Source organism: Mustela nigripes, chromosome 4 (genome assembly GCF_022355385.1).
Source record: "Mustela nigripes isolate SB6536 chromosome 4, MUSNIG.SB6536, whole genome shotgun sequence".
Lineage (NCBI taxonomy): Eukaryota > Metazoa > Chordata > Mammalia > Carnivora > Mustelidae > Mustela > Mustela nigripes.
Genome location: NC_081560.1, coordinates 13,708,990 through 13,723,356, shown reverse-complemented (window position 1 = coordinate 13,723,356; position 14,367 = coordinate 13,708,990). Strand labels below are relative to the sequence as shown.

At 43.6% G+C, this 14,367-nt stretch overlaps 1 protein-coding gene across 1 annotated transcript in view; it reads right to left on the bottom strand.

Annotated features, from left to right (window-relative positions):
* Positions 1 to 7,525: 7,525 nt before the first annotated feature.
* The window catches only part of KDM7A (lysine demethylase 7A), an 84,742-nt gene continuing 77,900 nt past the window's right edge, over positions 7,526 to 14,367 (bottom strand). Inside the window, exon 20 of the mRNA XM_059396283.1 lies at positions 7,526 to 14,022. Within this exon, the coding sequence (XP_059252266.1) occupies positions 13,928 to 14,022 (95 nt within the window). The 3' untranslated portion in view covers positions 7,526 to 13,927. The remainder of the gene's footprint in view (positions 14,023 to 14,367) is intronic.

Below are 14,367 nucleotides of genomic sequence, written 5' to 3'. Positions count from 1 at the left end.
ATCTGTCCATAGATACTTGCTCAGGAATAGTAATGGCCCCACCAGTAAGAGGAGAAAATGTTAAAAATGTAATAACCCATTGTTTACGAAGCTTTGCATGCTGGGGTGTACCTAAAAGTTTGAAAACAGATAATGGGCCTGCTTATACATCTAAAACATTCAAGAGCTTTTTAGCCTGCTACGGTATTCAACATAGCACAGGAATCCCTTATAATCCACAAGGTCAAGGAATAGTTGAAAGAGCCCACTTAACCTTCAAGACCACATTACAAAAAATAAAAAGAGGGGGAGTAGGGGAAGAATACACTACCCCCAGAGATCTCACCAATTTAGTAACATTTATTTTAAATTTTCTGACGCTAGATACAGATGGCCTGTCCGCCACAGAAAGCCACTGGGGCCAGCATAAGCAGTCACAGATGATGGTTAAATGGAAAGATATCCTTACCGGGATATGGAAAGGCCCGGACCTGGTGCTCCGGTGGCACCGAGGATCTCTCTGTGTTTTTCCACAGGATGCTGCAACTCCAGTGTGGGTTCCTGAGAGGCTCACGAGGATGGTGGCAGTGGAGCCTGTGGATGATGATGGTGATGATCCTGAGCCAGGACAGCACGATAGAGGCAAGCCAACGACAGATGTGGGCACTGGTGAAGGCCTGGCCTGTCCCGATGCCACTGACAAATGAGTTGGAGATCCTCCCTCCTATCTTCGCCACCAATGCTACTACCAGCGTGCCTTGGGTGACAGGTGCTGGTTGTCTGAATGTTGGAACAGCTCGACAGGGGACTCTGCTTTGATAACAAGAATACCAACATACATTCCTATGCCGGTGTTGGTTAACATAGACGAGCTGCCTGTGTTGCTGCGACCTAGAAGGGACTTTGGAATTACAGCCGCAATCTGGTGGCCGCAATAGCAGCTTCGGCAGCTGCAGCCATGGCAGCAGCTATAGCCCTGACTACATCTGTACAGATTGCCGCAGCACTCAACAATGTGACAGGACAACTAGCAGAGGCATTGGCTACCCAGGAACAGATCAATGGACACTTATATGCAGGGATCCTAATTGTAAATCAGAGAGTGGACTTGCTACAAGAACAAATGGAGATTCTAGAGGGACTTCTGGCAGTGGGATGTATAAGCAATATGAAGGGAATCTGTGTTACGCCAGTAGAGTATCATAACTTCACCAGAGCTGCCAATATCTCCAAAGAGTTAGGAAAAATGCTCAATGGGACTTCGTCCGCCAAATTTCATAACCTTACGCGGCTGCTTAGATCCCAAATTGTAAGCCTAAATGCCACCAAAGTGTCCCTGGCTTCCGTAGGAGACTGGGTTAAATTGATTCAAAGCTCATTGACCTTCCTGAAGGAATGGGCAGGCATAGGAGTATTTTGTGCTCTTATGGTGGGAGCGTCTATATTTATGCTAAGATACCTCTGCCATCTAGGCCGCCAACAACGACAACAACGAGATATGATTGTACAAGCTATCATGGCCCTTGAGGATGGTACCTCCCCCCAAATATGGCTCAGCATGCTGGACCGGTAGTCAAAGACGGTTAAGACTGGTCCCACATCCATAGCAACCTAAGACAGGGGCTCCTCGACCAGGGGGAGTACCCGATGATGAGTAAGCATGGAAGGTGAGGATCGGCAACCTAAGACAGGCACAGTCCCTGCCATATATATAAAAGAAAAGGGGGAGCTGTCGGGGGCAGCTACTTACATAATATGCAACATGGCGCTTGCGCCTGCGGCCAGGCAGAGGACCTGCGCACCACCTGAAAGATGATTGGCTATGCCCAGAACAGGAAGCCCGTGGACACTGCGAGCCTTCTATCATGCTAAGCGTTGATCAGGCTTCCTTTCACGTGTACAGTCTGCTGATTGGAGGAGAGGGGATATAAATAGGGGTAAACATCCGGGTAAGGGGAGAACAATAAAGATTCGCAAGCTTGTCACTCGGTGTCTCGGGGTCGTTCTTGCTGGCAAGAGCGACACACCTCACTAAGTGCTTCTCCCAGCAGTCACATTAAATGTTCTTGCCCACATTTTTCCCACTCTCTCTGCCTCCTGGACTTGGTTGGTGCCTCCCTGTGCGGCCGGGCAAGGTGTGCTGGCCTCCTGTTACTAGGGAAAACATCCTGCTTCATAATGGACATTTCCATGCGTACACGTCTTACCACACCTGATTAAAACAAATCCCTTTTAAAACCCAGGTCATGCAGGGTTTCGAGACAGAAGAAGAATTACAGGATTCTTACTAGACAACCAAGAGGAAATGCCCAGCCTGCGCTTGAACCGGTGAGTCTGGCGCTCATAGAAGAGGTCAGAAGTAGGGCTGTGAACACAGGGATGGTTAAACCCACAGGACTAATAAGATCACCCATGAAGAGTATAAACCGAGAAGAGAATTGCAAGGATCTGCCCCTCTGATGAAGAAGACTGATAGACCTGAGAAGGCTGAAAGCGGCCACTGAGGTAGGAGGAAAACTAGAATTAGGGAATCATGAAAGTCACATTTTTAAATATTTCACAAAAGAATGATCAACTACATTGAGGGCCATCAAGACTGAGTGAAAGAGGGTAGAGTAATGTGTTATTTATTGCTATGCAACAAACCACCCCAAAACTTAGTGGCCGAAAACGAGGGTTCATTTTTCATGGTTCTGTGAGTTGACTGAGCTCATTTGGGTAGTTCTGCTTTACACAGCCTAACTAGTCATTCCTGGGGCTGCATCCAGCTGGGAGCTCAGCTGGGGCTAGAACATCCGAGATAGCTATCCTCATCCCCCAGGGTCTCTGTGGCTGCTCGTCACTTCGGAGTCTGTCCTGAGCTTCACAGTGTGGTGGGTAGCAGAATGGTAAGAACAAAGACTGGTGGGGGTTGAAGCATGAATGGGCAGTGAGAGAAACAGCCAATGAAGATAGTATCTGCAGGAAGTTTTACTGTAAAAGGAAACAGAGGAGGTGGTGGTTAACAACTGACCTTCCCAGAGGGAGGAGGGGGATGTGGGGTCCAAAAAGCTTTTTGTCCATATTCTGTTCTAAGACGAGGCAAATAGCTAATGCATAGCTTCCTTCTGTATAACTTACCCAGTACAGAGATCATTGATGTTACGTGAATCATTGGTTGGGGCTGGGAGAGGGCCAGGTTGAGGACAGTACACTAGAAGAACCTGGCTTGGGCAATTGAAGATTGGTGAGGCTGTTCACTGAGTAGCCTGCTTGCTACTGAACGTGGGATTTGGGATCTGATACAGAAGTGTAAGGTGTCCACCAGGTGGAGTTGATCTGGAGTTTGGGAACCAAGCCTGGAGCTTGTGTTCTGTTGGTCCTGTTCGAGACCAGGCTCCTCTCTCTGTTGAGGAATCTTTATTTTTTTATTTTTAAGATTTTATTTATTTATTTGACACTGAGAGAGAGGGAGAGAGAGAAAGAGAGAGAGAGAGAGAGCGCACAGGCAGGGGGAGAGGCAGAGGAAGGGGAGAAGCAGGCTCCCTGCAGAGCAAAGGAAGCCCGATGTGGGACTCAATCCCAGGACCCTGGGATCATGACCTGAGCCCAAGGCAGTGGCTTAATCCACTGAGCCACCCAGGTGCCCATCTGTCGAGGAATCTTTTTTTTTTTTTTTTTTAAAGATTTTATTTATTTATTTGACAGAGAGAGATCACAAGTAGGCAGAGAGAGAGAGGAGGAAGCAGGCTCCCTGTTGAGCAGAGAGCCCGATGCGGGACTCGATCCCAGGACCCTGAGATCATGACCTGAGCCGAAGGCAGTGGCTTAACCCACTGAGCCACCCAGGCGCCCTGTCGAGGAATCTTTAGAGCGCAAAGTCTCTACTGGGTTCAGTGTACTTACATGTTAGTCCGTGGCCAAGCCAGTGGCGTCGCAATTGGTCTTCCAAGATGAGTCTGGCTGAGACCCGGAGCAACTCCCTTTCTGACCATCACACCGCCCAGAATAAAGCGGAGCCACAGCACCCGTGAAGCGTCCTGTTCAAAGCTCTGAAAATACCGCTCTGTGGAATCAAGTAACTTTGGGCAAACGCGCTTTCCTCTCCTTTTGATAGAAAAAAAATCCTTTCATAATTTGGTACCACCCAATTAGTTTTGTAGTTGTACATATTAACCATTACTTAAAACCAGTGCTGTATTTTCAGAGCAAGGTACACCTGTATAAATGGACGTTTACAAAGCAATTACAATAAAATTTAAGTTTTAGGTTCTATGTGAGCTATATAATGTTTATCTCATTAAAGAAAAATCTATTCTGTCTTCTTTTTCTGAAACGTCATTTTTATAATACCACATTGGTCAGTTTCCATGGTTCTTTTTTATTTTATTTATTGAGAGAGTGAGCATGCCAGTGTACAAGCAGGGTGAGGGGCACAAGGAATGGGAGAGAGAATCTCGGGCAGACTCCGTGTTGTGTACAGAGCCCAACTTGGGCTCAGTCTCACAACCCTAAGATCATGAACTGAGCCAAAATCAAGAGTCAGATGCTTAACCAACTGAGCCACCCAGGTGCCCCTCCAGAGTTCTTTTTTTTTTTTTTTTTTTTGAAGATTTTATTTATTAGACAGAAAGAGAGATCACAAGCAGGCAGGCAGGAAGGGAGAGAGGGGGAAGCAGGCGCCCACTGAGCAGAGAGCCCGATGAGGGGCTCGATCCCAGGACCCTGAGACCATGACCCGAGCCAAAGGCAGCTGCTTAACCCACTGAGCCACGCAGGCGCCCCCGCCTCCAGAGTTCTTACTAGTTGAAGCAGAATTCTACAGTTGTATGAAGTTCTTTTCTCATTTTTCCACATTTTTCTTTTCTCCCGTCTCCTCCACCCGCTCCCATCTAATCCCACTGCTAGAGAGAGAGGGAGAGAATCACGGTAATAAGGACTGTGTTTGTCTATGTGTTTATTCAGTGTAATTTTGGTGAGATTGGTGCTAAACTCGAAGGTGTCAAGGATAAAAGAACACACTGAGGCTGGGAGTTCAGACAGACGAAACGAGGAACAGGTACCCACTGCAGAGTGAGAAGTACAGCAATGGAAGCAGAGACAAGGCAGAGAGCAGGAGAGGAGACCCAAAGAACTCCCTGGTGACCTGTTCTGTGTCTGTCCCCAGACCCGCTTGGTGGCCAGTACAGCACCCCAGGATCACAAGGGCCTGATTTCTGATGGGTGTGAATAGGTGCGAGGGTGTCAGTAGTATGTTCTTGGGCAGCTAACCGACACCCTGTGGCAGAACAAATTTGTCTCTTTTAGTCACAAATTTAACAGGTTATTTGAATTAGGAAAAACAACAAAACATGAAACCTGTGTGTAGAAGTTCCCAGGCTCAATGAGGTCCCCATTCTCATTCCCCAGGCCACCAGCCACCACTAACTTGGTGGGTGTTATCCCAGACACACATACTCTCAAGATCTTTAGGTAGGGCAGCTTGTAGAGTGAAGGAATAGAAATACTATTTCTACAGTTGAGAATCTTTTGTTCCAGGTTTTATTTGACTTAAAAAATGTATGGAATTTACACGTTACATTCTATTTTGGGGTCCTTCATTTTTCCTTGTCAACTCTGGCATAGAAGGGATAGTGACTTTACAACATTCCAAAATTAGCACTTTAAAAGTTATAAAGGGTATTTCTGGGACCAAGGGGAGGGAAGAGGCCAGGAAGGGGGAATGGAGAACCTGGAAGAGAATGAAGGTGAGGACACGGATGGGAAGGGGTTGGGGAGGTGGGGGTAGGAGAGAAGCCAGGCTCCGGAAGGCAAGCAGCAGGCCTCTTCTTCCCCCTTCCTTACCAGGGCTGGCCTGCTTACAGAGCTGAGGGGCAGAAAACGGCAGGAGAGGCCTCTGCACGGAAAGGGCAATGGTGGCAGCTGTGCTCCTGACAGGTGCCATGTCCCTGCCTGTGCAAGCCGCACCCCAGGCACAGCTGGTCCTCGTACCCTTGGTATGCGGCTCTGGGAACTGCTGTTAGGTTCGTGTATTTTCACAGTATGCCATGCCCCTTGTTTACAGCCTGTCGTCCACTAGAAGGTGAAATCCTAGGAGATAATCTTTCATGTGTGCCTGTCCTTGGGATAACTAGACTCGAAGTTGAATGACAGAAAACTTCTGAAGACAGTATGTTCCAATCCAAAATGGGTACCTACAAAGAAATGTTTAGAACCCAAACCATTCCTAAGGACCTTCTATTCCTTTTTAATAATTGAAAGTAAATAATTAGAGAAAGACAAATTAAAAAAAAAATACCCATAGCTTTTAGCTAGGCTTTTGATTAAAATCTCAATTTTACTTATTAGAGTGAACACAGACATATTTACGCTCTCTGGCCTCATGTTCATCCATAGGATGAATGGACAATACAGCACCCACATCATTGGGTTGACCTGAGGAAGGAATGAAAATCTGCCTTGTACGCAGGAAGTACTCACACGGACTAAAGATAATCAGGGCTTCTCTTCAAACCTCTGTAGAGCACCCGATTCTTGTCAATCTAAAATGAGGGGTGGGTAACGCCACGTCAGACAGTGATGGGGTCTGTCTCAGTCCCACTGCTTGGTGCCAACTCAAAAAATCAGGCTAGAAGTCTGAGGAGAGCAGGTCCTGATAACTATGGCGGAGCATCCCACAGGTATCCAGTCAGTCTGCGGATTTTTACTATTTTTTAGTTCAGATTTAGGTCTCAATCAGCTGGGCCAAAAGGCAGGCCAGTTAAGGCTAAAGAGGAGGTGGAAACGTGCTTTGCATGGCCCTCTGGTATGGTGACTGAGGGACGCCAGGGGTGTGCACCCAGGACACCTGCGGCCTTGCCAGAATTCGGTTCAGAAGAGCACAGGCCTCTGCTCCCTCAGGAGCCTGGTTTCCAGTACCTTGTTTCCAGTTGGGGTCCTCGTCCAGAGGGGACGCTCAGCCCCTTGCTGCCCCCTTCCCAGGCCCTTCTTCTGCCCTCAAGTGCTGCCCCCAAGCCCATACACTTCTTCCTTGGTCTGTGGCTTCTCTCTCACTTTACCATGTATCGTCCCAGACCCACGTATTGGGGCCCCTCAAAAGCACATATGAAAGAGAGTCGGTCCTTCTCACTGAACCAGCACTTCTGCTCCCACCCACACTGAGGCAGCGGGTCACCAAGGCACAGCCCTCCCCCCATATTGACATCTGCCATAAGCTCCCTGAGGCCTGGGGCTGGGTTTTGCTCATGCCTGCAGCCCTGGCACTAGAACAGCACTTGGTATACTGCGGGTGCTCAATAAACACTTGCAGGGTGCCCGGGCTGGGGGCAATGAGTGCTCTTAAATGTCCATCAGTAAACACCCACTGCCCTGGCACGGCAGCATCCTATGTTCGTTCCTCTCTTTCAGCAACTGCTTCCCCAGCAATACTTCCCGTAGAAGAACAGGCCACATTACTTTTCACATTTAAACCTTCAGAAATAGTAAGAAGCATAAGTCTGACACAGTTTTTCACATTCTCAAATCTCCTATGAGTTAATAAGCAGAAAAAGGGAACGAAAAGTCAGAATTGGATATAGAATTCAGATTTTTTTTTTCTTTCAAAGACACATTTTATACAACTTTCAACATTTATACTTTCAAACAAAATGAGCAAAAAATACACCGAGTGCTAAAATAATCAAAACAGAAGTAATACAATTTTAATTTCAATATTTTAAAATACAGAAATTGGAAAGTAAGAGTACTAAATACAACTTTAAACAAGTCACTTGTCGTCTCCTATAATAACCAATGTAAGCTACTTAAAGACTTACAAATTTGAAACAGAAACAAAATAAATACTGTACACTTTCCCTGCCTGCAGGCAAAAGATGGGAAATACTGTTATGAATCAAAAAAAAAATGTTCTTAAAGCTTCAGCATCCCATTTCCCAGCCACACCCCACTCTGTTGTCACACCGTGTGCTTCTGTATTCAAAGGACACACATGTGCACACATACGGACTGCCTATACAAACAGACAAGACACTATTCCGCAGACACCCCAAACAAGAAAGGGCAACAGTCACCTTGGACCATGGGCATAAAAATCAGTTAAGGAAAGTCAGTCAGGCTAGCAAAACATTACTACAAAACTAGTAAATACCATAGCCAACAACTGTCCCCTTTTCAAATTTCACAGATTTAAAACCCCTAAAACCAACACTAACCCCACATCGCCACCCTCTACGCCCCCACCCCCACCCCCACAAAAACCTGCTGAAGCACTGGCAAAGTTAGACATTTCACAGTAAATGTGAAAATTCATATTATATAATCTCTTAAAATGAACCTTTTCACCCTCTTTCCACAGCATGAAACTGTTATGGCTTAATTTATATTAAAAGTAGAAAAGTCTTTTCGGAAGGAAATACAGTCTGCAAAGATGCATATGTGTTTCCTGATCAGTGCTATTTCATACCTAACAACTGCATGACTTGCTTTTGCAGTCAGAAGCTGTTTTTGAAAAAACTGAGGTTATAGCTTTTGATTCAGTCTAACCATAAATGTAAGGCCCTTAGTTTGGTTTAGGTTTCTTTTGCAAGATAAAATAACCTTGGGGTTCACTTAGCAAGTTACACCTCAGGTCCCTGATTATAATGTAGAAGTTTGTATGTATGCTTTGTAAAAATAAAAGGTTACTTATGAATCTTAGAGGGAAGAAATGATTCTAGGCAAGGAATCAACTCCTCACTATATATCACACTTAATGCTGGTAACTGTTACCAACCAAAATCCACCAAAGAAATGTAAGAGTATGTCTGGGTTACTTTATTCCTGCAAAATAGTCTATATTCCAGCACTTATGATCATTGTTTTGGTGAAAAGTCTTGGGGGAAAGAGCTGACATTTTGAAAAGGAAATGGCCAAAATAAAACTGGGTGGAGGCAAGGTTTATCTTTATGATCAAGTTCCCTTTAGGACTGTTTGCTGAAAAAAAGAAAAGTGAATTCAGAATGTCACAGGTCTTGCATAGGTAAACTACTTGGAGGTCAAGGGCTACGTGGTAGCCAGGGTTTAGTAGTGAGATAGTGCAGAGCAGATAAACTTGGAAGAATCACTGAATACAGTTTCAAAAAGGTTGTAACAAAAAATTTAACTTTGCACTTACTAAGACAAAGCTTTAGGACACTAGAAAGGGCACCAAGGGTGAGTGGGAGAGTCTAAGGGGTAATGCAGGCAAGTGAGTATTATTTTCCCTACCCATTATAAAGGGAAAAAATACGATAAAAGAATAAAACCACAGTCATGATAAGCTAATTGCTTTGGAAATAGGCATTTGCTTCTTAATGCCCTTACTTTAAAATTTTTGTTTACATAAGGGTATCAAATATTTGACTTAGGGATGATGTTCAGTGAAAAACAAAATAAAAGGGTTTTTAGTAAGGCTACAGTATTATTAAAATTACATTACGTTCATCAGCAATGGAGTAAGTATATTATTTGTCCCCCTTTCTTTCCACCTGACTAGTAGACAGCATGTGACCATCATCCACCCCCGGATGAGGACAGGATGCACAGTGTCACAACAGGAGCTAAGCAAGCAAGCGACCTGAGGTCTAGGGTCCTCTGTGACCCCAGGTGAGTCACTGCCCTCCTGGCTCTCACTGGTCTCCTTTCCTTACTGGCAACACTCCTTTCCTAAGCTCACGATCTGAAGTTCAACCTTCTCAAGACTGCTTTAGATAAAAGCTTGGACATCTGAAAATGACTGATGATTTTTAGCTTCTCTTTTCGGAGGGAGCAATTAGCTTAATATTTAATGGGGGAAAATGAGCTTTTGAAAAATTTTCAGATTTACATTATTCATCTCTTAATATAAAATTGCAAAATGCTTACATGCTGCAATAGTTACTCCTGCCAGCAGTCACGTGGGCCGTACAATCACTCCTCACTCTTTGGGGAGTTGCCCTATCACTACAGAGAGCATCTCTTGAAAAGGACAGAAAGAATCTTCTCCTTTGAAGATGTCAAGTCTCCTTTCCACGACTAGAGTGGCTGTGGTTTCTCCCTCTACCCAGCAAGCTGCTGTTAGCCAGCCCTGAGCTGTCTTTGTTGGTTCCCATCTTCTGACCACCTTCTATTTTTTCCCCTAGCTCCTTGGGTAGTTGCTACATTTTAACTGCATGACTTACTTGACCTCTATCTAGTGCCTGAAGAGTAGGCAGAGTCTGTGGAGCAGTACTGTCCTAATTCCTCTTTGAGCAAAACCTTTAAATCATCTTAATGATTACGTGGGGATTACATTCTCACTCTTATCCATCAACTATCTCACTTCTTTTTCTTTCACTTCAAGCATGGATTCTGATTTTAATCCAACACCTTCTTAGAGATTCTTCAGATGTTTTAGGTAGCATGCTCTGGGCATATACTCTATATGAAACAGATTTTAGGAGTAACAGTTTTCACTTAAAAGGATATAAATGTGCACTGTCAGTTGTAATTTAAATAATGATAAATTCTCTGCAAGTATGAAGTGTCAATAATTAAGGAATGCTTTTCGGTGTTTTTCTTAACCACATTTTTATCCATACTGCCAAATGAGAAAACCAAGACTCAGAAAGCATAAATGACTTATTTACAGTCACACAGCTGATCCGTGAATGACAGAACTTGAACAAGAACCCAGGTTCGTCCTCCCTTCCATGCTATACACCACACCCCTCTATTACCAACACTAACCTACTAACTTTTGAAAAAACGTTTCTTAAATTTTAAAAATAAAAAAAATTGACTTCCACTTCTACAGTTGACTTTTTCAGTTGAAACTAATAAAATTATGCTCTTTTTCTTACTACACGGGGCCTCTTCTGCTTAAAAAGTTTGCTTAGAAATGAAAGTAATACTGCTTATTTCTTGGAGAACATACCTTCCAGAACAGAGCCTCCCACCCCAGCTTTACGGTACCCCCAGTACTAAGTCTTGCCGGGCACACGGATGTTGGATAAGTACCTGTGGCCATCAGGCGAGTCAACACGGTAGGGCTCATTGACAAGGCAAGAATTGGGATTATTAAAAAACAGAACAGTATTGAAGCTAAGTATTTACATCGTGGGCATGATGGTCTTGTTTTTTCTGGGTTTCTAGGATTTCAGTTGGAATTTTAAAATCTGTATGCTTATGAAATTCAGTGTATTTCTAGGGTGCTGAACTACTATCAACTGCCAGCTGTCTTGTTGACATCATTCATCAATCTTGGAGAGCACAGTATGTGACACTATCCCAGTACAGGGGATCCCAGGTTAATAGAAGTCACTTGCTTCAATCAATACAGAAAAAATCATTATCTACTACTACCATTAAGTCACAACTGTTTTACCTATTTCTCTGCACTTAACTAGCTGAATGCCACCACTGATGTCTCCTTGTCTAAGCTGCAGCTTCTGTGTGGTAGAGGGTTTATAAATGAGACTGAGGAAAACACGGAATCCAGCCACTTCCACAAGATAAAGGGAGGCATCACAGCCAGTAAGTATAGAACAAGCTTGACTAGGCAACTCACGGGCCAGTAGGCTGAATTTTCACCAATTTGGAAAAAAGATACATGAATTGTTTCAGTGGTTAGATTATCTTACTGAAAGCTTTTTTCACGTAGCCAGTTCATGGGCTAAACCTGCCCAAAATGAATCCACAGTACCTTAATACTTACACATTCTGGCTACTTAAAATTAGATGTACTGGCCTAAGTACACAGGGCAGAGACTGGTTACCATTTTAACTCATAAAAATAAATTGATTTTAATTTTTTATAGCTAAAGAAAAGAAGTCAGGTAATTAAAAATATTTAGAGCTATGAAAATGTAAAGTAAACAAAAGAACCTAAGAAGGAATTATAATTCTGATTTCTTAAACCAAAACAAAACCATGTGAACTCTAACACTAGAACAGTGTCTACAGAAAACCAAAACATTACATACTGGGAGATAGGAAAATCAGTCAAACCCCAACTTTTGACATCTTGAGATCCAGTGACCCAACAAATGCCTGATTATACCCATCTCTTAACCAGTTCTGGCATAGTGTAGACAGAGTGACGCAGGCCCTTTACAGACATTTAGTGTTTCCATAAAAACTCTTTTTCCTGACACCTAGATAAGACCCAGAATCTGGTCCAATCATCTGGACCAGAAACGTTAATCCATAAGCTATTTTGTATTTATTCCATGAGATACTGGAATGGAGACAGAATAAGAAATATTTCTCTTTGAAAATACACATTTAAATGCAACCATGAAAGATGATGGTAGAGATGTTTTTTCTTAGCGTTTCAAGTGATACTTAATATAGAAGGGCAAGTCCTGCTACCTTGCTGAGCAAAAGAGACAAATGGCCATATTACTTCTCCATAAAAATAAAATTTATCTTATTTGCCTCTATTTTCTTTGTAGAAAAAAATTTTTTTTTGTCAGAATTGGGAATATCTTCACCCCAGCCCCAGAAATCACTTATTTTTATGCCGTGGGGAGGAAAAGGGAAAATATAAGCTATTACGAACAACTGAAAACTGGCATTTAGTAAGAGCTATGCATAAAGGAGAGAAGTGATTCCTTCAAGCTCAACCAGATACTCAATATACACTGGTTAAGTTAGGACAGATGGAAGAAACTGCAAGAAGCACCCATTTTACTCCAAATCCATATCTTAGATATTTCTTTAGAAGGTTAAGAGAGAAGAAACTAAACACACATACACCCAAAAGATCTACTCCAACATGCTTGCTTCTATACAACTTAATATAGTATAGTCCTATTATATTACGGCTTATTATGCAGATTTGAATATACGAAGTCAAACCATATCTCATTATTTTCCAACAAGTTAGGTACACAGAATAAAAGCGTCATAAAATATAACCTCTGTGGCAGGTGCTCGTCCTGCCCTCCAACACCAGCAGTATGAAGAAGGCCCTCTGTAGTTACAAATGTATTTGAAAAACTATAAACATGACAATTTAACCAAACTTATAATCCTTTTCCCACAAGTAGGAAAAAGATATTAAAGCTGTTCTCTTTGGGACCCAGATATCATCAGCAAAAATGAAAATGCAAGAAGCCTATTTTTACAGAATTAGAAGAAAACTGCAATGTCAAACGAAATGAGAAATGTGGGATCTTTTATGTAATTCTTACACATTGGCTATGAAAGTGTTTCCCTGCAAAGAGAAGAGTCTTGTTGCGTCGTCACAAAATGATGGGGAGTGCAGAGGGAAGGTGGGATATAAGGTAATCAACCTGGATAACAGTATGCACCTTGGATGTTAGCAAAAGCGAAGCTAATAGCTTATAAAAAACACATGAAATATATAAAATAAAATGATTTTCATATACATCTTAATTTAAAATAATTAATGCATCAAATCCCTGTTTAAGACTTTAACCTGAATATCAAATTTAAGAGTCCAGACTAGTTACTGTTACTGTGGCTCTTCCCCACATGTAACATACACACTATCAAAAATAATTTAAAAACTTTCACATTCTTAAATCTAAATTAGTGAGATATTTCTCCAGAAATCTTCCAAATAAATAGCTTTAAAAAAGAAAGAATTTAAAAGCTGTTAACTTTAAAAAAAAAATCTGTTAAATAAATTATTGATAATTTTTTACCCTACCACTGAAAATAAATCAACACACTACCAACAACAAAATGAAATTCAAGCCCTGACAAGAGACCTTTTCCAGTTCAAGGTCTCTTTTTAAGGTTCTACCCTCCTTCTTCCTCTCCCCCACCAGGTCCGAACGGTTATTGCTGAGTGGGTGTGGCACAGTGAAAATGCAGCATCAGGTTCATTTTGTTCCTCCGGCAGTGTTCTCTACTGTACATGCAAACTGCTCCGGGCAGGGGCGCGGCGGGGAGCGCCAGGCTCCCGCGCCTCCGCCACGAGTCTGTCTCCAAAGGGAAGGGGAAGAGCGGCCGCCGTGGCGGCTCCTCACACGAAGAAACGGGCGTGGCCATTTCTGTTCAACTTCAGGATCTTCCCAAGACGTTGTTTGGCTGTGGCCATTCCTTTTTTTGGACGTTTACCTGTGAGACAGCAACGACAGCGTGAGTAACAGTGAAGACCGTTCCTGCCGGCACCGGGAGAGCTTCGAGGGAGGGCTACGCGGCCAGGCTCCGGGGTGTGCCGGAGGGCCCAAGCCGCACTCCCGGCATTCTACTGTTCCAAACCTCCCGTCCGTCGCATTACTCGAGAGAGAAAAGCCAATCTCCTTCACGTGACCTACCAGGCCGACCCACGGTCTGATCCCGCCTCTCTCTCTCTCTAGAACAGGGGCCCCGACCCGATCTTGCATCAAACCGCGCTTGGGCCACAAAACTGACAGCTGCTGCAGAAACAGCCCACGAGCCGTTCCTCACCCTGCTACCCGG